The sequence below is a fragment of the Salmo trutta genome, chromosome 33 (genome assembly GCF_901001165.1).
Source record: "Salmo trutta chromosome 33, fSalTru1.1, whole genome shotgun sequence".
NCBI classification, from domain to species: Eukaryota; Metazoa; Chordata; class Actinopteri; order Salmoniformes; family Salmonidae; genus Salmo; species Salmo trutta.
The window spans coordinates 7700613-7724313 of NC_042989.1; the positions used below are offsets into that span (position 1 = coordinate 7700613).

Sequence of the window (23701 nt, forward strand, 5' to 3'; positions counted from 1 at the left end):
CGATACCCCTTGAACGGTTGTTGCTAAGTAACGGGAGAGACGCCCAGTCAACATCTGAGCGCAGGATGGCTGAGGAAGAAGTTGAGAAGATTATTCGTCACACCAAGCGTATTTTTATCAACAACTTGGACTCCTATGCCTCGAAATGTATCGCAAAGGTTGGGCTTTCTGAAACGGACATATTGTGTAAATAAAAATGTATCTACGACTCGGAACTAAACCGTGGGTCTCATCCATTGCTAGCCAGCTAACGTTAGCCTAGCGGTGTGCTGACCGTTGCTATCCACTCAATGCCTTAAAAACAAATATGTGTCGGTTGTATGCGTAGCTATATAAAAGTAGCTAAAGCAATGGGTTAGACTGGGTTGACCAGAACCATACCTGCTTAAAATGTCTCTCTATGCTGTGTGCAGTTCTTGTCTGCCTGTGTAGTGGGGGCGTCCCTGGTGGAAACTGACGAGCCAGAGGTGGAGGAAGGGGAAGAGAGGCTGTCCAAAGATGAGCATCCAAAAGTCAAAGAGGGAACCTTTCAAATTGTCGGGACTGTTGCAAACAAAAACGAAAGAAGACCAACTTATGTGTTGGATGAATATTTTGTGAGTAACAGCCTAATATGTGTAGCAAAATGTTATTTCCACATGCTCTGCATCTTATCGTCAAAGAAAACGAACGTTAAGTGTTACCTAAACAAGTCCTATGCTATGTGTTTGTATGATTTCAGCAACTGAAAAGGGAAGAACTCCTGGAGCGCCTGATGGAGTGTGATATCATAATTTACAACATCACCGAGGACGCTGACCAGATGGACGAGGCCTCTTGGGTAATCTCAGGTAGGCTACTGTTTGTCTCTCATTGACTGATTATTAATATAAACACACACACCACTACAACACTATCTCTCTGTGTTGGTCTGGGAATTATAACACATTGCATAACACACCATTGATTCAATTGAAATGTCTGCATTGCATGACCCTAGAAATCAATGCCTACTTCACAGTTCACTGTTGTTTCACCAGCCCTTCATGCTGAGATGGCCAGGTTCAGTCAGCCAAAGATGTTCATCCTCATTTCAACTGTAATGACCTGGGCTCTCAGCAAGCCTGTCGATGCGGTGAGTGGGCCAGGATTCACTTCCGCTTTATTGTAGGGACCTTATGCCAACACCTAGCCTAAGTACCAGTCTCTTTAGCTAACATTCCACTCCTTGACACTCCTTGTCATTGCCAAAGAGACTGTCCTTTTGGCAATCTTCAAATGTTAAGATTCTATCATTAATGAGCTTGAGGAAATCAGAGGATTTGATTCTGATTCGATAACCCTCACAGAAAATTAGACTAATAGGAAAACGTTCTAACTTAATTCATAAATTTGAATGGAAACATTCTAACATTGGGCATTTCATTGTAAACATAAACACTGGACGCGGGGAGAGCAGAGGATTCCCCAGCAGTTCATTGTGAATACTGAGTCTATTTTATATCCAGCAAGCAAGAGCAAGGTGCTTCTTTCCTCAATAAAATATTGCTCAAAATAACTTACCAAACTACTGTACATTGCTACATTTGGGACTTGCATTGGGCTAGGCTACTGGTTCAAGAGCTATAAGAGGAATACAGAGGATGGAAGAGAGGCCAGTGGAGATGCCAGCGGAGATGTAGGCAACAACACGTCTGCCACGCTGATCCTCAACTCTTGGGCCCCGCAGGGGTGTGTACTTAGTCCCCTCCTGTACTTCCTGTTCACCCACGACTGCGTGGCCAAACACGACTCCAACACCATCATTAAGTTTGTTGACGGCACAACAGTGGTAGGCCTGATCACCGACAAGGATGAGACAGCCTATATGGAGGAGGTCAGAGAACTGGCAGTGTGGTGCCAGGACAACAACCTCTCCCTCAATGTGAGCAAGACAAAGGAGCTGATCGTGGACTACAGGAAAAGGGGGGCCGAACAGACCCACATTAACATTGACGGGGCTGTAGTGGAGCGGAACGAGAGTTTCAAATTCCTTGGTGTCCACATCACCAACGATCTATCATGGTCCAAACACATCAAGACAGTCGTGAAGAGGGCACAACAAAACTTTTCCCCCTCAGGAGACTGAAAGTTCTACAGCTGCACCATCGAGAGCATCCTGACCGGTTGCATCACCGCCTGGTATGGCAACTGCTCGGCATCTGGCCGTAAGGCGCTACAGAGGGTAGTGCGTACGGCCCAGTACACCACTGGGGCCAAGCTTCCTGCAATCCAGGACCTATATAATAGGCGGTGTCAGAGGAAAGACCATAAATTGTCAGAGACTCCAGTCACACAAGTCATAGACTGTTTTCTCTGTTACCACACAGCAAGCAGTACCGGAGCGCCAAGTCTAGGACCAAAAGGCTCCTTAAAACCTGTTGGGGCCACCCCTTCCCGTTCGGATCCCGGTAATGGGATTGCTTGACAAGATACATGGCGCGAAATTCAAAACAGCAAAAATTTAATAATTTAAATTTCTCAAACAATCAACTATTTTACACCCTTTGAAAGATAAACATCTCCTTAATCTAACCACGTTGTCCGATTTCAAAAAGGCTTTATGGCAAAAGCATAAAGTTAGATTATGTTAGGACAGTATATTGACAAAACATTACACACAGCTATTTTCAATGCAAAGACAGGCGTCACCAAAAGCAGAAAACCAGCTAAAATTATGCACTAACCTTTGACAATCTTCATCAGATGACACTCCTAGGACATTATGTTAGACAATACATGCATTTTTTGTTCTATCAAGTTCATATTTATATCCAAAAACAGCATTTTACAATATCGGTGATGTTCAGAAAATATTTAGCCTCCAAAACTGCCGGTGAATCAGCGCTACAATTTACAAAATTACTATTCGAAAACATTGGTAAAATATAATATTGTCATTCAAAGAATTATAGATTAACATCTCGTGAATGCAACCGCATTGCCAGATTTCAAAATAACTTTACTGGGAAATCACACTTTGCAATAAACGAGGTACTATGCTCAGAAAAATAGGCTAGGCGATACAGACTAGCGCCATCTTGGAGTCATCTAAAATCAAATATACTATTGTAAATATTCCCTTACCTTTGATTATCTTCATCAGAAGGCACTTCCAGGTATCCCAGGTCCACAACAAATGTTGTTTTGTTCGAAGAAGTTCATAATTTATGTCCAAATAGCTCCGTCTTGTTAGCGCGTTCCGAAGGCTACTCAAAATGTACGAAGCGCGCGGAACATGTCGCCACGAAAGTACAATTTGTTTTTTATTTACGTTCGTTCAAACATGTCAAACGTTGTATAGCATAATCTTTAGTGCCTTTTTCAATCAGAACTTTAACAATATTCAAGGCGGACGATTGCATTGTCTTACAAAATGTTTCGGAACGAAAGAGTACCCACATGCACGCGCATCATAGTAGTAATCGCCTTCCCCTTATGACAAACTTTTCCAGGCTTCTCGTTCGGTCAGTTTTTACAGGAGAAGACTCAAACCACTTTGTAAAGACTGTTGACATCTAGTGGAAGCCTTAGGAAGTGCTAAATGAATCCTAACTCACTGTGTGGAGGCTTGAAAATGTTCCACACATCAGATTTTCACTTCCTGTTAGGATTTGTCTCAGGGTTTTGACTGCCATATGACTTATGTTATACTCACAGACACCATTCAAACAGTTTTAGAAACTTTAGAGTGTTTTCTATCCAAATCGAATAATAATATGCATATTGTCGTTTCTGGGCATGAGCAGTAACCAGTTTAAATTGGGTATGTTTTTTATCCGGCCGTGAAAATACTGCCCCCTAGCCACAACAGGTTTTAACAGTTTCTACCCCCAAGCCATAAGACTGCAGAACAATTAATAAAATAGCCACCGAACTATTACATTGACCCCCCCCCATTTGTTTTGTATACTGCTGCTACTCGCTGTTTATTATCTATGCATAGTCACTTTACCCCTACCTACATCTACAGATTACCTCTAATATGTACCCCCGCACACTGACTCGGTACCGGTACCCCCTGTATATAGCCTCATTATTGTTATTCTTATTGTGTTACTTATTATTATTTTTTACTTTTGTCTATTTAGTAAATATTTTCTTAACTCTTCTTGAACTGCACTGTTGGTTAAGGGCTTGTAAGTAAGCATATCACGGTAAGGTCGACACTTGTTATATTCGGCGCATGTGACAAATTAAGTTTGATTTGATTTGCACACGAAGGGAACAGGCAAGACGGAGATGTGTAAAATATAACTTAATTCATAGGCTGTGCTATTAATCCACCATTTGTATGCTAGCCTATATATTAGGCCTAGCCTAATCCTACTACAGTGAATTTAGGCACCCCCTCCTGAGCTATGCAAGCCCTGACACACGCTTTGTGCCAATGAATAGAAGTTGAGCATCGCATTAATTAAATGTGCAATAAAAAAGTATTGTGCCTAGGCCTATTTAATGAAACCCAGGCTGTTGGGCTGTTGACGTAGGCAGCAGATCGCAAAGCAGGGAATCCCCATTCCCCAGTGAGCTGATGTTTGGGAATGGCAAGTTTACTTTCTAATCCATATACGCATATCAAGTGCAAGTGCACGGTCCATCAGCTCACATCAGTAGGATGGGGAGCTTTTTCATTAGGAGGGACGTCTAACGTGGATCACTAAAATAATTACTATCACATTTCCTCAATTTTAATATTTGACCTATGGGGACACCTATACGTTTGGCAGCCAAGCACGAGTGATCATTGTAGCCTTTTATCGTCGAGACACAATGTTGAAATGTCTTCACGCCTAGAATAAAAACCTCCAGGCTTCCGTCAGACTCAAATGAATGAAAAAATGAAGAATTACATGGGGCAGTTTGGAAAAATGAATCCCGTGCTAATCTTACTCTGGAGTAAGTCACATACGTGGATAATAATTACATAACCAACGTCTCTGGTAATACTATAGTTGTCTGTCTCCCCCTTCAAACTTTCCTTATCAATTCATTTGATAGGCAATATTATTTTAGCATTATGCTATAATGTAGCCTAGGCCTACTTTCTGGTGGACTACAGCCAAGATTTGAAGGTGAGCCTAGGTTTTGAATATGTTTTTAGGAAAGGACAAATGTGATGTGTGTGTTTGAGGTGTGCTGTTGGCTTTGATTGGTGGGTCCTTTTAGGGTGTGTATGTGTGTGTGAGTTCGCTAATTCACTCTGTCTATTCAGAATGTTTCCTAAAGTAACCTTTCTGGACTCCATTTCTTAATAAGAGAGGAGGGACAAATAATGTATCTGAAATTAGCTTAGCAAATTGTCAACATTTAAGCAAGTCATTATGATCAGCATGTGTGCGAGGAATGACGAAAGGTGGCTGTTTTGCATTTCTTTCCTCACATTTATGGGATGCAACTGAAGAAAACCTTACTCGATTGAATCTTGTAGGATAATATATTTCTCTCTCTCATTACGGAGTCCTCTCTAGCCACTTTGAACAACATGATCTTGCATTAGCACTGCCTTCTCACAAAGGGAATTACTGCAGCAGGTCGTAACGGTATTGTTTGTTGTACGTAAAATGTGTATTTTATATTGCGCCGAATTTGTGCGCACTGTTCCATGCATATTTCAGAACCTGGTCATGGAACTCTCTACAATATCTAAAATGATCCACGTGTGTTTACAAAGTATTGTATGATAGAGTAATCACTTGTAATCCATAGCTTTAACTGTTTCAACCCAGACTTGTTCACTGGAAGTTTTTTTGAATGTATGATGTTTGCTGTTACATTTTCAGGATGACCCTGAGATTCCATTCACTGAGGAAGACTACAGGAGAAGAAGAGCCCATCCCAACTTCAAAGAGCATATCAACGTTGAAAAACTTGTGGTCAAAATGGGCAAAACGGTTAATCTGCATATTCTTTGTCAGTTTGTGTTATTAAAATTGTGTAGGCATTACTGTTCAGTGCCAATACATAACATTATTCAACCTGCTCATTCCAATGTTTTTCTTTCGCTATAGAAAAGTTCATTGCTCTCCACATGCGTAGTGGCCTCAGGAGTTCAGTATGGAATGGGAGAGCAAGTCTTCCACTTCTTCTTCAAGGTAGATCATAACATTGATTATTGTTACCTACACTGAGTGTACAAAACATTAAGAACACCTGCTTTTTCCATGACATAGACTGACCAGGTGAAAGCTATGATCTCTTATTGATGTCACTTGTTAAATCCACCTCAATCAGTGTAGATGAAGATGAGGAGACAGGTTAAAAAAATGATTTTTAAGCATTGAGACACTTGAGACATGGATTGTGTATGTGTGCCCTTCAGTGGATGAATGGGCAAGACAAAAGATTTACGTGCCTTTGAACGGGGTATGGTAGAAGGTGCCAGGTACACTGGTTTATGTCAAGAACTGCAACGCTGCTGGGTTTTTCACACTCAACAGTTTCCTGTGGTGTATAAAGATTGGCCCACCACCCAAAGGACACCCAGCCAACTTGACACAACTGTGGGAAGCATTGGAGTCAACATGGGCCAGCATCCCTGTGGAACGCTTTCCACACCATGTAGAGTCATCCATGCCCTGATGAATTGAGGCCTACTGAGGGCAAAAGGGGGGAGGGTGTTCCTCATATTTGGTGTACTCGGTGTATATTTGTACAAGGGATCATTGAATGTAAGTTGTCTTGTGTGGTTCCTTTTTTTCCTTCATTAGACATCTTGGTTGGGAGACTTGCCCAAAGTCCCTATCTTTGGAGAAGGCACCAATGTCATTCCTACTATTCACATCAATGACCTTGCCGGGTGAGTCCTATTCTTATTTTCCTTCAAAACATGAAATAGGCCTGTCTTTATAAAGCAAAAGCTCTATCATGTACAGTCGCTAGTGAAAGCTTACACACCCCTTGCATGGTCTTCACATTTTTCTGCTTTAATAAAATTGAATCTCAAAAGAGATTAAATTAGATGTCTCCCCCTATTGATTTATATGGTCTAAGACACTGCATCTCAGTGCAAGAGGCGTCACTACAGTCCCTGGTTCGATTCCAGGCTGTATCACATCCGGCCGTGATTGGGAGGCCCATAGGGCGGCGCACAATTGACCCAGTGTCGTCCGAGTTTGGCCGGGGTAGGCCGTTATTGTAAATAAGAATTTGTTCTTAACTGACTTGCCTAGTTTAATAAAATAAATTGATTAATACAACCTCCACATTTTCAAAGTGAAAGAAAAATGATATAACTTTTCCCAAATTACTAAGAAATACTTGGCGGAAGCACCTTTGGCAGTCATTACAGCTGTAAAAAAATGTTTTATAAGATTCTTCCAACCTTGCACAGCTCTTAGGGCAACATACAGTATATCCATTGTTTTTTTCAAAATTGCTCAAGCTCAGTAAACTTGGTTGGGAATCATTGATGGACAGCAATATTCAAACCTTGTCTCTGATTTTTTTAAGCAGATTTAAGTCAGGATGGAGACGGGACCATTCAGGAGCACTCAACACCTCTTGGAAAGGCATTCTGGTGTGTCTTTGGCATTTAATGTGTGAAATTGTCTCAGGGTTTTCAGAAGACTGAGGCGGGTTTTCTGCTAACTTTTTACCTGGGCTTCACTCTTTTTATATTTATTTTGATCCTAACAAACCCCCAGTCCCTGCCGGTGACAAGCATACCTGTAACATGATGCTGCCTAGGGCTGTTATGGTGACCGTATTACCGCCACACCGGCGGTCACAAGTCATAACGCTTCTCCAAGCTCTGATGCTGCGGATGGTCATTAGTAACCTACCAAACGTTCTAACTGCCTGGTACTCAACACTCTATTGTCCCTCAAATCACTTTGACATCAATGCAAAGATAATCAAAACATTTATGAGAGCCCATAAGCTCATGTTGGGCAACATTTCTATAGGCTATGCAGAGTTTTGATGGCCATCAGCTTTCTATAGGTTAAGCCTACTATATTTATTTCTCTCTCAACTTTCCTAATATTAAGCACATTGCTTCTCTTTACAACAGGAGTATAGTCTACCTGGCTGGCATGAAAAGGAACCACGGGAAAAGCGTCCTCCATTCACTATTTAAGTGCATAGATGACATGTATTTTTTTCCCATTGCTCCTGTTTTGATATGCATGATAATGGTCCATTCCAAATCAAAACAAATTCTCACATATATTATTTAGTATATGTAAAGACAAGATGAAATCAAGAATCGTCTGATGGGTGACAATATTAGCCTATATCTTGTGAATGATGCCCAGCTTGTGTGCAGTAAGGCAGGAAACAGTGCATGCCTTTTTTTGTGACTTTTTTCAAATCATAGTCACACACCTCATGTTGCCTAGCCCATAGGCCTATATATTTTGATAAGGTTTGTATCACAACTAAAGTGGCCAAATAACTTTCAAAATTAAGAAAATGAATCCACTTTACAAGGGGTGTAGAGCCTAACTGGCATCCATACGCAGCACGTGAGTTTCAAGTTTGGGGAAGATAATTTTCACAATACAAATGCACCTTTATAATAAAAGCATTACATGCATAACGCATTTGCGATCACTTTTGAGAAAATATATTTTCCCGCTAATTGATTGCATTTTGGAACGTTTGCGCTTATAGCCTACTGCCGTGTCGCATTGCTGCGCTTATAATGTGAAGAAATAACCTAATAGTTTGTCAGCATTTTAAGCTAAGCTTTTAAAAAAATTTTTGAAGCTAGTGGTTGTATATTTTGGGATCTATCGAATCCCACAACTGTCCCAGACTATGTTTGGAATATTTATTTCTCTCACAGAATAGAATAGGTCAACTTTTGTATTATGGGGGATAGCAGATTGACATAGGCTAGTGCTTTTGCTGTTTGTTAGGCCTACTCATCTTGTTGGCTGCCGAAAAGTAAATGTAGACAGTTCTTCCAACATCTTCAATATGTGTCTCGGAATTCAATAAGGACGTGCAGTTGCGTCCCCGATGTGTTTGTCTTCACTTGTAGCCTGTGAGAAAGACCCGATCATGTGACGGGCATTGGCTAATAAGAATTGAGATAACTGAGAGCCATGTGAGTGAGAGATGCTTCGGAGCACGCAGACGGAAGAAGGGAATTATAATTATTATATTCAGCCCAAGGGCACAATGTCCACTGGCCGCAAAGGGCATCGATTTTTTTAGGGGGCATTACGGCCACACAAAGAGGATGCCACCGGGAAATTTAAGGCATTATCAAGTCCTTGTCAAATTGTAAATGATAGACTTGAGGAGGTGTGTGCAGCCTATGCAAAAAACAGCAGAGCTCATGCCTTTCATTAAACTTTTTTCAAATCATCATTAGAGTCTCATAATGCAGCCATAGAATGTATTCAAATTCAGAACATATAGCCCAACATTTGTATCAGAACTACAGTTGCATAAATAACTCTAAATTAAGCATATAGGAAGACCTGTTTCTTTGTTAACCGCTCAACACAGAATAGCCACATGTGGGCACTCCCTCAAATTGTTTGGAGAAAATATCCTTTCTATTTTATTCAGCTATGATGAATTGTATTCTTCATACAAGCAAATAATGCCACGGAATTCTGAGCAATTCTGCTAGCTTTAAGCACCATCTGTCAGAGCAGCTCACAGATTATTGCACCTGTACATAGCCCATCTATAATTAGCCCAAATAACTACCTCTTCCCCTACTGTATTTATTTATTTATTTATTTTGCTCCTTTGCACCCCAGTATTTCTACTTTGCACATTCATCCACTGCAAATCAACCATTCCAGTGTTTTACTTGCTATATTGTATTTACTTTGCCACCATGGCCTATTTATTGCCTTTACCTCCCTTATCTCACCTCATTTGCTCACATTGTATATAGACTTATTTTTCTACTGTATTATTGACTATGTTTATTTTACTCCATGTGTAACTCTGTGTTGTTGTATGTGTCGGAACTGCTTTGCTTTATCTTGGCCAGGTCGCAGTTGTAAATGAGAACTTGTTCTCAACTTGCCTACCTGGTTAAATAAAGGTGAAATAAATAAATAGCCAGATCAGGACCTAACATAAGGACAACTCAGAGTATGCTATTCTGTTCTTCTGAAATAGACAACATTTTCTTCATATCATGTTTCTTTAGACCTGTCTAAAATAATGGATTTATTGTGATGGTATAGGCTATAAATTGATTTATCAGATTTCTTTAAATGTAGATGTTCCAAAGGTCTGCATCAGTGGCTTTTATGCAATGCGTGGAAGCCAGGAGACACTAAATGTGTTTACGTTAATTAACGATCAATTACCGTGAGACCGGCAGTTATTTGCATGACAATCACCAGCTGACAAAATGTCATGACCACCACAGCCCTAATGCTGCCATTGCAATACTTGAAAATACAAAGGGATCAACAACATTGCATTCACTCCACATTACTGAAAAGAAGGAAGCCTGTCTTCCAAAAAAAAAAAAACATTCCAAATCATCCATTCTTAACCGCAGCAAGGCAGTTAAGTAATACTGCAAGACAACAAGGCAAAGACGTTCACTTTTTGGCATGAATTAAAAACTACAGGTTTGGGTCAAATCCAATAGAACACAACACAGAGTGAAACCCTCTGTATTTTCAAGTATTGTGGTCGCAACATCATGTTATGAGTATGCTTGTTATCGGCAGGGATTGGAGAGTTGGTCAGGTTTAAAATATATGTGAAAGGAGCAAAGCCCAGGTAAAAAGTTAAAGGAAAAACCGCTTTGGCCTTCTGAAAACGTATCCCTGGGATAGAGTTTTATTTTTCCGCGAGACAATTGCATACATTTTCATGCCAAAGACACACCAGAATGGCTTTCCTAGAGGTGTTGAGTGTTCCTGGGTTGCAAATCAGAGACAAGGTTTGAATATTGCTGTCCGACAATTATTCTCAACCAAATTTACAGAGCTTGAGCAATTTTGACAAAAACAATGGACATATGTTGCACTAACTTTCTTCTGTTCAATAACGTTCTTTCACTTGGAAAATGTGGAGTAGGTTGTGTAGACTGTAGGAAAAAAAATCTGATTGTGCACGGGGTGTGCCGACTTTCACTAGGCACAGTATCTATTAATCAGACACTTTTTTTCTCTCCTGAAGAGTGATCCAGAATGTAATTGACCACAAGCCAAAACCACATTACTTAGTCGCTGTGGATGATTCCAAGACCACTATCGATGACATTGTAAAGGTAGTTAAAGCAAATATGTTTGATCATTGGGAATTCGACTATAGGTTCAATCATCCCAAAAAAGTGCTTTAAGGATTATTTGAATTCTTATTTTTTCATCACCAGACAATAGCCTATGTGGTGGGGCCAGGAAAGACCAAGAGAGTGCCAAAAGAGGATGCTTTTCTCACTCGGGATTTGAGAGTACGTACAAAGATCAAATCAAACTTTATTCATAATACATTTGATTCAGACGTTACAATATGCTTCACATAGAATATAAGGTAAATACAAGGTTTAGATGGCAGTTTTATTACCATGGTCTACTGTTTATCATTATAATTATTCAAGAAGCAAATCATTAAATCTGGTCTTCTTTTTTTTCCTCAGCAAATGGACATCGATGCTCTTTTTGTCAACCTTCGGATTGAGGCTGTCTACCTGAAAGAGAACTTCAACATCCACTGGGTGTGTGAGTCTGGTCTCATAGACAACATTGACCGTGTTGTGGAGGAATACAAGCAAACCAGGGGCCTGCTGGTAAGTTAGACAGCAGCTGTAGCAGGCTAGCAGCCCATACTATCATTTAAGATTGAACAAAGGCACTCTTGTATTGAACGGGTGTATATTGTTGCATGACGGTGTGTAGATTTCAACTAGTTCAGACTAAATTCTGAGTGTGGGTTGCTGAAATGATTTAATGTAAAAACCCATTGCATTTGACTGAATAAGTTATGTAGTGTGTACTGTAAATTACTCTGTGTATAGTAAATGTGGTCTTTTCCCTAGCCCATCCGAGTGTGTATCATGGGCCCTCCAGCAGTGGGAAAGAGCACAGTAGCAGAGAGGATCTGTAAACACTACAAACTGCACCACATCAGACTCAAGGAAACCATCACTGAGACCCTTGCACACCTGGTCAGTTTCCATCCAGCAGACAAAGACTAACAAACCAGGGCTATGTCCCAAATGGTACTCTGTTCCCTATGGTGTGTACTACTTTGGGCCAGAGCCCATAGGCCTCTGGTCAAAAATAGTGCACTATAAAGGTGCCATTTGGAAGGCAGCCTAACGATCCAGGTGCACCATACCAATGTATGCCTTTTAAATGAGATCCATCATTCCAGGAGTCTATCATTAGGATGGAGGACGGAGAGACTGAGGCAGAGGATTCTGCCACCTCATCAGAACTCCTGGAGACTTTGAAGGAGAACATGGATCAAAATGGAGGTACAGAATGATGCAATTTGTTGTTTTAGCCATATTCCTTTTCTAAAACAAGATGATATAGTCAGTGCAATACATGTTTTCTCTGTCTGTTCTATTCTCCAAGGTCGACTGGATGACCAGTATGTGATCAGGATCATGAGAGACAAGCTGAAGTCAAAGCAGTGCAGGAACCAGGGTTTTGTCCTGGACAGCTTTCCCAAGACATATGAACAGGCCAAGGACCTGTTCTATGGTGAGACAGAGATGTATCCTCACTACTGGAAGTATGTTACAATGGCGCCTTATTCCCTATATAGTGCACTACTTTTGACCAAGAAACGTATTCCCTATTCCCTAGTCAAAAGTAGTGCACTATATAGGGAATAGGGTGATATTTGGGACACATATTTATAGTTTCAGCTCACTTACCAAAATCTATATTTTTTGTTTAGCTGATGATGATGAGCCAGAGGATATGAGGTCAAAGATCCCTCCATTCAACAAGAAGATAATTCCAGGTCTGTCCAAGCTGGAAAACACATATGTTTGCCTTTTTGTTCATCACACGTTGAACGTGAATACCAAGCCAAGTAGTCCCAGACACAGTGGTCATCATTATTTCATAGTAGTTACAGAGCTGACCCTGTCTTTTCAGATCTTTCAGAACAGTATATCTTCAGTGCTTTTCTCATCTCGGAAACCCAGAACCAAAATATTGCGTTAGAGATTGTGTCTCCCCACTGGAGATTATAGTGGCTTTCTTATGTTGTGTACTCTCTCGGTTCTAGAGTTTGTGTTCTCCCTGGACACCTCCGATGCATTCCTGAAGAACCGTGTCCTGAACCTCCCGGAGAGCCTGGTGGAGGGAACGTCCTATTCCCAGGAGCAGTTCCTGCGCCGCCTTGCCAGGTTCCGGGAGAGCAACGTGGAGGACGAGACCGTCCTCAACTACTTTGAAGAGCTAGATATTCACCCGGAGCACATTGGTAAATACTGAGGGAACTAACTTTTTGAACAGTTTGGCGGTGTACCCATAGAAATGAACCACTGGCATACCACTTGTACTAGTACCACGCATACCACTATGTCATAAGTAGATCTCCATATTGTCCATTTTTGTTGGGGCTATAAAGTACTTTTCTATTTAGTTATATTCTACTATTCATCTATGAATTCAGGTACAGTACAGTGTGATTTTACTGACTACTACCTACTCAGTGTATCTAAACTAGTCATTTGTGTTATTTCGGTGTCAGAGATCACCAGCAGTGACGACCAGCAGTACCTGGTGGTGACAGAGAGGATCATCAAGTCAGTGGGTAAGCCTAAGAACTACGGCCCCACCAGCCAGGAGCTGGAGGAGGAGGAGAGGAGGAGCGCAGACCGCCGGCTGAGAACGGAGGCCCAGAAGAGGGCTGACACAGAGAGGCGGGAGACAGAGGAGGCCCAGCAGAGAGCAGCCCGCTGGGAGGAGTGGGTGAGTTCAAGAGGCGGGGTATAAGGGAGATTAGAACTTACCCACTCTCTTCCTCTTACCTGTAGCTCTCTTGAAGGAAGTGATTGAGGGGTAGGTACAATTTTTTTTTCAACACCTATGGGAACATCTCGCATAATTGCCATATTTTGTTTATTCAATACAGCCGCTGTGATGTTTTTAGTAGCAGTCCTCATACTGTATGTTAATGGACAATTCTGCCACTTTTCAAGCTCATATTCATCATCTCCAGCACCAAACCAGTGTCTACATTTGTAAAAACAGCGTGTTTCTATGATCTGTGGTTAAAAAGAAAGGTCTTAAAAAAATGCTTCTCTATGACATCAAATCAACTGTGATTTTTAAAACCTGCAACACATTTCTGTCCAAGGGAGGGTATTTTCTTGCTCCCCATATCACCATGAATCTCATAGTGTTTGGAAAATCACTGTTTTTAAAATGTTGCAACTTTTGATGATGTCATCGGGTAGCACTTTTTAGCTTCATATTTTTTTCTACAAAACGTAGAAATAAGCCGTTTTCACATATGTTGACACTGGTATTGTGTCGGCGATAGTAACAATTTGGTTGAGAAGTGGTGGCGTTGCACTTGAATGTTTCGGTATGTGTTCCAGAGTAAGTGTCTGGAGGAGGTGAAGAAGCAGGAGCATGATCTCCTGGAGGTCCAGTCTGTTCCCCTGAGAAACTATCTGATGAAGAACGTCATGCCCACTCTCACCCAGGGCCTCATCGAGTGCTGCAAGACCAGGCCTCAGGACCCTGTTGATTTCCTGGTGAGACCACATTATAGATAAAAAAAATATATATATTTCAGTAATTTAGCAGACAGTCTTATCCAGAGTGAATTACAGTTAGTGCATTACTAGGTAGTGCATTAAACTACGTTTAGTAGCGAAAAACAACCACATACACAGCATTATTTGTTGAACAAATCCTCGTAGTGCATTAAACTACGTTTAGTAGCGAAAAACAACCACATACACAGCATTATTTGTTGAACAAATCCTCATACAAAATATGTAAAAAAGTTTCCAAGACATCCTCAAATCAAAGTGATGTATTGAAATATGGCCATTTCTTCCATATCAAGCTATGCTATATAGCTTGATATGGAAGAATACATGTTTAAGAAAAATGAAAATTGGCAAAAATAGTTGAGGTTTTCAAAAATAGTTACAAGGTTTTAATCCGACAGCGATTTTGTAAAACATATTCAAATGTCTTATTCTGTGTTTTGTATTTCAGGCAGAATATCTCTTCAAGAGCAACCCCCAAGTGGAGTGAAATGGGACTTGTCTTCAAGATTTATAACCTCATATCAGTACCATCTACAATTCATAATTGTACTCATATCATATTTAAAAGTGATTTAGTAAAAGCCTGTTCTCACAAGAAGAGTTTTTATTTTGATTATATTTAGGGGGGGATTCTTATACATTGACAGTATATTGTAGTTGTTTTATATTATTTTGGCAATAACGTGATTACAACACAACTGTGAAAGATGCAATGAAGCCATGACGTTCAAGTCATAACATTTCAACTTAGTGAGTTTACATCAAAAGTAATATTTCAGTTCACACGTGTAAAGTGTCAAAATATTACTTTTGATGTAAACTCACTAAGTTGAAATGTTATGACTTGAACGTCATGGCTTCATTGCATCTTTCACAGTTGTGTTGTAATCACGTTATTGCCAAAAACAAATAAAAACTCTTCTTGAGTTTGGTTGCAGACATATTTCAGCCATAACATTTTAAGTGGCCCCCCATTTCATGCTGTGACTTTGATAAACTAGATTAGTAAATTATGTCATTCCCTGCCCTGTTTTATTAACACACAGCTTTGTTTGTGTTGTTTTCTATAGACCATTACTTAAAAGCCCTGAGAACTGGATGAAAGCCTGACTGAAGCCAACAGCTAATTAACATGTTAATTTGCGTAATGAACTTGGGTGCGCTTGGTAACTAAAAAGTAGACCCAGTCGGGTCATAATGACTTTGATTTGGCTTGTGATTTCAAAGGATAAATGTTAAAAATGGCAGCTAATTGTGTCACTCTCTCATGTTTCCACTCGCAGCTCTAAGTGTACATAATTAGCTGTACTGGAACACCAAATTATTTCATTGTACATGCTTAATCACCACACTGGGAAATCACTTTGTTTGAGAACATTGTAGCGCGAGCCACAACAACACAATTTCAAGCTGTGTTTTTATATTTTCCTTTCTGATATGTAGGCGTAAATCAAACCACAGATCTGAGGTAAAAATATGCAGTTTGCTTGGACTTTTACTTAATTTTTTCCCCCTTAAACTAAATAAGATGTACTTGTCTTTGTTGTTGAAATTGTTTTATTCGGGGGGAAATTAATACAGATTCTTGACAGTTAGGCTACATTACCTTTTTTTAGTCTCCCTTTCGTCATCTGAGCTGACACCGACGGTCCCTACCTTCACAGGTGAAAATAGTGGTTGACATCCACCTCCACATTGCATATTGCTTTTCAGCTTTTCTGATCCATGCAATTGCTGGAGAGGAGACGAGGAGAGAAGAGGAAGCCACAAAATACTATAGAGATGCATTCTTCATAGTAGAAACTGGTGTCGTGTCCAATATCATCCAAAAGGGGTCAGTCTCTACTGCTTTTGAATGGCAGCATTATAACACTAGATGGCAGCCTTGCCCCAGCTATGGGTTAATTTTGATAATGTAGTTTTCTGGCTTTACCAATAACAACAATTATACACCAGACATTGTATATTTTGTTTGTATATTTATTTATTTATTTATTTAATCATAAATAGATAAATTCATCTTTACCATAAAGAAATTCAGCACATTACCCAATTTAAGCAGTTATAGCTTACTATATCACAGGGTCAATATGCTGAGCTGCAGGTGGACAGAATCCACTGTGTGATGCTGGTCACTGTTCCTTAAAGCTGCTTAAGCCATGGATGGATGTCTCTTTCACACACACACACACACCATGAGCCGAGGCCTTAACTTGGTGGGGAAATTTTCCCCCAGAAAACCTTGCCTCATTGGCGTTCAGAAAGAAAATGTGTTTTGTTGCTTAGGAACAGTTTGCCTTCCGTCTCTGCGGGTGGTCTCCTTGTGAATATCATTATGTGCCCCTCGAGTCGGGAGGACGACACATTTTTCTTTTCTGCCAATATTTATTGTCTGCTCCACTCACTGTCGGGAGGTCTGGAAAATGCTTTCATTGATTAAAGGGGTTACTAGGCAGGCGAAGTCTGTGAGAGACGTCACCTACCTTTATAATTTGTCAACATTATATTTCTAGAGGACAGCTTTAAGCTTACAGACAATATTGTTTTGTTTTGCTTTATGGGGACATCTGCAAAGACAATCTAATTGCTAAATAATACAAAAACACAACTATATTACTTAATTGTTCTTATTCTCAGCTTTGTATTTGTATCCGTCTCGAGTTATTTTGAGTGGTTGGTCCTTTAGATGAGTATAAATGAGCCACCCTCTAAATAAGTGGCACCTGAACATTTCCAGCATTTCCTACACACACACACACACCCTTCCCTGTGAAAACATGCTTGACTTTGAAATATCCTCAGTAGCTTACATTTAGATCCCAAGTGTGAAAACTCTCACCTTACATGATCAACACACACACACACACAGCAGAGGCACTGCTCTTCTGCTCCAAACATCCTCCTCTGACAAAGCAAAGAAGCTGCTCTCTCTCATTACTGTGTGAGGACAGCATAGCAAGCCCAGAGTGAGAGCTTCCTCCTTCTTTCTCCCTCTGAAGTTAGTTTCTGCCTATTGTAATGGCAAGGCAGATTCATTAATATGCCACTGATAAGTACCAAGGAAATTATTTGGAGGAGGAGGAGGAAAAAGAGAGGGAAAGTGGTGGGGCGACGGGACAATCACTCTTCCTCTTCCGGCTGGGCCATGCCAGCTTTCGGAAGTAGATGACAGGCGCTGACAGAGGGAGGGGGTACGTTCAGGCGGGGCGGAGAAAGAGGGGGCCCAGTGAGCGCCTAGAGGACGCCGCAAGGGGCGGAACGGCCCCCACCGCGCCCCGGCCTCACAACAGATCGACAGAGGGATTGTGTTGACAGGGGGAAAGAGGAGAGAAGGAGAAGCAGCCACATTTACAGCAGGGACGGAAATTCATTAAACTAGGGGAACACCTCCAAGAGCCACGCTGCAACAGCAGGCTCTGTTGAGCTCTGTGTGTGTGTTTCTGTGTGTTGCTCTCATTCCTATTGGAAAGCCAGGGCTATTTCTCCGTGATGGATGGGAGAGTTGAGGTGGTCTTCGTTAGAGTATTGCTCATTAGTAATGTATGCTACTGTCCTGTCTAATTGCTTACCCATAATTGTCAGTGTAGGAGAAATGATCAAACTCCCTCTGACCTATTCTCCACATCGGTGCTGCAGATTTCCCCTGCGCTGCAACTTTACTACTTTGATATGTCTAAAAGTGGATATTAAGTGGGTCATTAACATGTGTCTAGCATCTGTTACGGTAACAATGTTTAATCACAAACTAAAAGTTGCTTTCGTAAAAAATGTGTTCAGCACTTCTAAGCTCAAATACACAAGTAGTTAATCATTTTTTTCCTCAGTTTTCATATGTGTGTGATTAAACAAAACAAATAGGTTGAATGAAGTGCTAATAGTGCTGACCTTGTGCTGTTTCTCACTGCTTTTCCCAAATGTGATAATGGGTGTAGGTGTTTCACTCATGTGCAGCAGCCGTAGAGGACCCAGCCCTACTCCCACTGTCAGTACATCTGCTTCTGTCTCTCGTCGTCTCGCTGCCATCAGGTTTCATACCTAGTTGATTCCAGGATGGTGGAGGCACCGCTGGGATGGGGCCTGGCTAGAGGCTTGGAGCTAGGGTTGGACCTGGCTACGGCTGACCTGGCTCAGGTAGGGGCTGGCTGGGGCTTGGGGGTTGGGAGGGAGCCATGGTTGTGGTGGGTGCTGCCGATGGTAGAGATGGAGGTCTTTGTTAAAACATCAGGTGGAGTGTGGGGGTTTGGGCACAGGGCACCAAGGGGGGCAGGGGTGCTCCATGCTGCTCTGTCAATCTGCTTCTAACTCTACCACATCACCCCCTCTCTACACAAACACACAGTCACAGACACACCCCTGCCTGAGCTGAAAGGAAGGAGGGGGTGTGAGAGGCCACCAGGGGAAGGGACTGGCCGGGCAGGGGTGTTTGGGTGGTTATCCAGGCAGTGTGAAACCCAATTCACACCCAAGGACGAAGAGGGAGAGATCATCCCCTGTTAAATACGCCTGTCTACCCTCATCTGTCAATCAGCAGATCTTGAATAAACATGGATTTAGAGAGGAGAGAAATAGGTTACGTCCCAAACGGCACCTTATTCCCTATGTAGTGCACTACTTTTGACCAGGGCCTCAAGGGGCCATTTGGGACGCAGGCATAAACATGAGCGAGAACAGAGGGGAAAGTGGGTTTTTGTATAGGTATTTATTTGTTATTTAACAAAAAGTGCACAAAGTTGTGTAACTGTTATAGCCACAAAAAGCACAAATCCATCAGAATCACTACAAACTTCAATCACTGTATGATTCAAAGTGGAAATGGTGTCCAGTAAGTACCGTAAGTACTATGTATTAGCCTATACATTAACAGAGTGGTTATGCAGAGAAGCATTTTGCCCACGCTCTCATTTTCATGACACTTATGTCAAAATCAAGTAATGCCTTCCTTAGCTGCAATTCTGTCATTCCTTTTTTTTACTGCAGAGACTATTTGTTTTATCCGTGTGACAAATATACACTTTTTGTAAGTGTGACAAATACACAGCAACAACAAGATGACATCATCATACGTATATAAAATCCTAGATCGAGAAATTAAGTCATATAATACAACATTAAAATAGTACTGTTCCCTGTTGATGTGAAGCATTTTGATCCCTTGTTCCCTCAGTCCAACTAAAATAGTTTTACCAGAAGCTCCAAACCAATGATTCAAATGTTAATATCTGTTTAGAACTACATCAAGTTCCTGAACATGAATCCTAAAAATACCAGGGTACAAACTGATTATGTGAAAACTCATAAAAGAAGCAAGACAGCGTAATAAAAACAAAAGGTAAACTGTTGTCGCTAAAACTGTGTGACATACCTGAGGCTGTCCATGTGTGAATGTAAGTTAGCAGAGTTCAGTTCAGTTGTGGATGTCATGCAGATGATGCTGTGGAACATAAGTAACAACCAGACACAAGAGTGCTCCCCTGAACATTAGTCATGACACACACCTTTCCGTATCAACAGAGCTTTAGTCCGCATCACACTCCGGGGACATTAAACGAGGGAGACGGGGGTAGGAAGAGGAGAACGAGGCGGAGAACAGAGAGAACAGCTCTCTTCATTTCTAGGTGATTCACGTTTTGAGTGGGCTTGCAATGTTGCTTCATGGAAAGTGTGTGAGCCTAGGCAGGAGCATTACCCTGGGAACAGCAGGGCGGCTGGGGCTACATCCAAAATGTCACCCTATTCCCTACATAGTGCACTACTTTTGACCAAAGCCTCATTGGTCAGGGTCAAAAGTAGTGCACTACATAAGGAATAGGGGTGCTATTTGGGACATATCCCCCAAGTTTCATTAGGGAGCAGAGCTCCGGCTATGTTACCCAGGTTATGAGTTTTATGGTTATCATTATTTGCCATAGAATTATTATTCGAATAGATCTGCTAGTCAACTGTTTGGGATGGACATTAGGACAGGACGTCTGTGTGTGCGTGAGAGAGAGTGAGAGAGAGAAAGTGTTAGTCTGCGTGCATGTGTGTGTATCCGTTTCAGTCATGTTGTGGGGTTGTCAGCGGGTCTCAGAGGAGTCGGGCCACGGCAGCTCTGTTTCCGTGGCGATGCGGTGACGTGCAGCGTTCCCCGTGCAGAGCTCACTGATCTCTCTCAGTAGACTCTTCTGTGTCTCCATCAGAAAGTCCTCCTGGAAATGACAAACAGTCAAAGACACTGAGTACAGTAGAGTACAGTAGGGAGGACCACAGGATGCATATTTCATCTCCTACAGCACTGTCTTTCCATCTCGTCTTATTCTTATTTATTTATCTATTCCTTTGTGTTTCTTTGAGTTCTATGTGATAGAGGGGAACTCATGAGTAAGTAGGGGAACAAACGCACAGATGCTTCTTGCTGCCATGTTGTGTTTAGAGAGAGAGCGAGAGAGAGAGAGAGAGAGAGAGAGAGAGATCTGACGCGTAGTGAGCTGGCTGGAGGACAGCATTAGAGATGCTGTTTCCTCCTTATAAATTATCGGCGTGACGACCAGGCCCTCCAGCACACCGGTGTGATTCTTTCAGCGTTGGGGACGGAACCCTGCGTAGACCCGCTGTCGTCCCGCAGTGACTACCCACCCACCCTCAACCGCAGCCCGAGCAAAACCCACACCAACCCAACCCATGTCCAGGCCCATGTGTTACTGTGAAGCAGAGGCAGCAGTATGGGTCTCCTTCTCCTTCTCCCTCCTCCTCCTCCTCCCCACTGCGCGGCCGGGCCGGTCTGCAGCAGAGCAGTTAATAAAGAGATTGATTATCAGGCTGTCAGGAAGTGACAGTTGGACAGGGCGTCTCTGCGTGAGTGACAGAGGGCACGCTCGCTGCACAGCAGCCAGGAGAGGAGGCACAGGCACCACACCGCCTTCCGCTCTACCCGCTCCAACCGCCCCGTGCCACCCACACCCCCGGCACCCAACCCGACACCCCGCTTCAAGCCGTGCCAACACTGCTGCCTGCCGGGGGAGGGGGAGGAGGGTGAGAGAGATGGGGGCATGCAGAGCACGCTGCTCCAGCCTTCTGGAGTAGGAGAGAGAAAGACAGGGAGAGGAGGAGAGGAGAAGGAGATGAGGAGAGCAAATCAGCGGCTGGTGACTCTCACTGCCAGAGTCAGAGAGTCAGAGTTCACAGCCGCTGCCTTCTGGAGAGAGAGAAAGCACAAGAGAGAGCGCAAAGAGAAGTGGGGGAGGGAGAGAGAGGGGAGGGGGGAGGGAGGAGAAAGAGATGCCAGTGACGACATACTGTACTGCCGGCGAGGTCAAATATGAGGTACATATGCACACACACACACACACACACACACACACACACACACACACACACACACACACACACACACACACACACACACACACACACACACACACACACACACACACACACACAGGTTTTAGGCATTATCTTGAGTAACATTTACAATGCTCAGTTTTTTTTACTTAAACACAGACATGCACAGCCAATCACAGAGCGTTCTAGTGAGGATACTAGTGAGGATATCCCTGGCACGGTGATAGAAAGGGAGGTGTTCAGTGCCGAGTGCACAGCCCACACCCTAATTAATGATTTAACAGCACACAGGTACGCCCAGACAGCCAGGCAGGTGCTCTACTCATTCGCTTTGTGCTCCTCTCAGTGTCACTCCTCCCCTGCACTGAAGGCTGTCTGGGTGCTACACCTCTCCTCCTGACTCTGTTTGAAGTTTGGGACCTGCCTGCCTGTCGGTCTGTCTGTCCAACAACAGCGCATCCCCCAATCCCCAACACCGTCCCCCCTTTTTAATGAAATCCCAGCACTGATAACATCAGGTGACAACAGTGGATTCATCCTTTCCAGCTGAGTTGCAGCTTGCCGCATCACCCTGTTCAAACAGTGCATTGTTCAAAGACATATATATATATATATATATGAATTGTGTGTGTGTGTGTGTGTGTGTGTGTGTGTGTGTGTGTGTGTGTGTGTGTGTGTGAGTGAGTGAGTGAGTGAGTGAGTGAGTGAGTGAGTGAGTGAGTGAGTGAGTGAGTGTGAAAAAAAGCTGCTCTCTGTCTTGAAGAAGATCAAAACAACCCCAGAGAAAAATATACAATGAAGGCTTCTGATCTGCTCTGGCCATGCAGCGCTGTGATGAGAGAGAGGAGCAGAGGAGCAAGGAGCTGTCGGCCTGCCATGCTACCGAACGCAGTAGCGGACTAGAGAGGAGTGGAGCAAGGCCTCTCTCCGGATGGACGTTTTTCTGGTAGCACATTGTGTGTAGTACTAGCATGTTCATCTCGCATTGTACAGTAAACAGACAGTATGGGCTACAGCGTTCTGCGTTTACTAACTACTGTCTGTTCACACACACACACACACACACACACACACACACACACACACACACACACACACACACACACACACACACACACACACACACACACACACACACACACACACACTTCTTATTCTGAACACTGGAAGCATCTACCTAAGAGGGGAGACTACCTACTTAGTAATAGTCATTTTTATTTGTTTTACAATACCATTGTACGATTTTATTTTGACCATGGGAAAAAGACCATCTGTAAAGATTATGAATGTGGGTTCAATTGGAATACAGCCTTATACTGTGTAGCCTAGCTACCTTCTGACATACAAGGTCGACACACCACAATAATGACCATATGCTGTATAACGAGCATGAAACGTTTTATACAAAGGAGCAGCATGACCACCACACTGGAGCTACACCACATGCTCGCTCTCCGCCACGGGAAAACACAGAAACCGTCACAACCATCAGACAATATGTACGACCATCACACTGACATGTTAATAAGATCATGGCGCTGTGTGTATCAAGGGTGTAATGATTTAGGATCAGTTTGGCCCCGAAAAAAAGTCCCGGACTCCAGAAGGCTCCAGAGATGATCACATTGTGCTTCTTTTCTGTAGGAGGCAACATTTATATTTCCTATGTTAGAGTACATA

At 42.4% G+C, this 23701-nt stretch overlaps 2 protein-coding genes across 2 annotated transcripts in view; one reads left to right on the forward strand and one right to left on the reverse strand.

Moving 5' to 3' along the window:
- The first annotated feature begins 42 nt into the window (after positions 1 to 42).
- ak7b (adenylate kinase 7b) lies at positions 43 to 15296 on the forward strand. Its single transcript, XM_029729666.1, has 18 exons — positions 43 to 158; positions 414 to 596; positions 722 to 830; positions 1020 to 1114; positions 5802 to 5912; positions 6030 to 6113; positions 6729 to 6817; positions 11131 to 11221; positions 11327 to 11404; positions 11591 to 11740; positions 11990 to 12118; positions 12328 to 12430; positions 12534 to 12662; positions 12862 to 12927; positions 13198 to 13395; positions 13666 to 13886; positions 14519 to 14677; positions 15150 to 15296. Exons 1-18 carry the CDS (start codon positions 66 to 68, stop codon positions 15186 to 15188), a joined length of 2127 nt encoding a protein of 708 aa, XP_029585526.1. The 5' UTR covers positions 43 to 65; the 3' UTR covers positions 15189 to 15296.
- Positions 15297 to 19381: 4085 nt separating this feature from the next.
- Positions 19382 to 23701, reverse strand: part of LOC115172318 (protein phosphatase 1 regulatory subunit 37) — a 68057-nt gene continuing 63737 nt past the window's right edge. Inside the window, exon 11 of the mRNA XM_029729670.1 lies at positions 19382 to 20889. Within this exon, the coding sequence (XP_029585530.1) occupies positions 20758 to 20889 (132 nt within the window). The 3' untranslated portion in view covers positions 19382 to 20757. The remainder of the gene's footprint in view (positions 20890 to 23701) is intronic.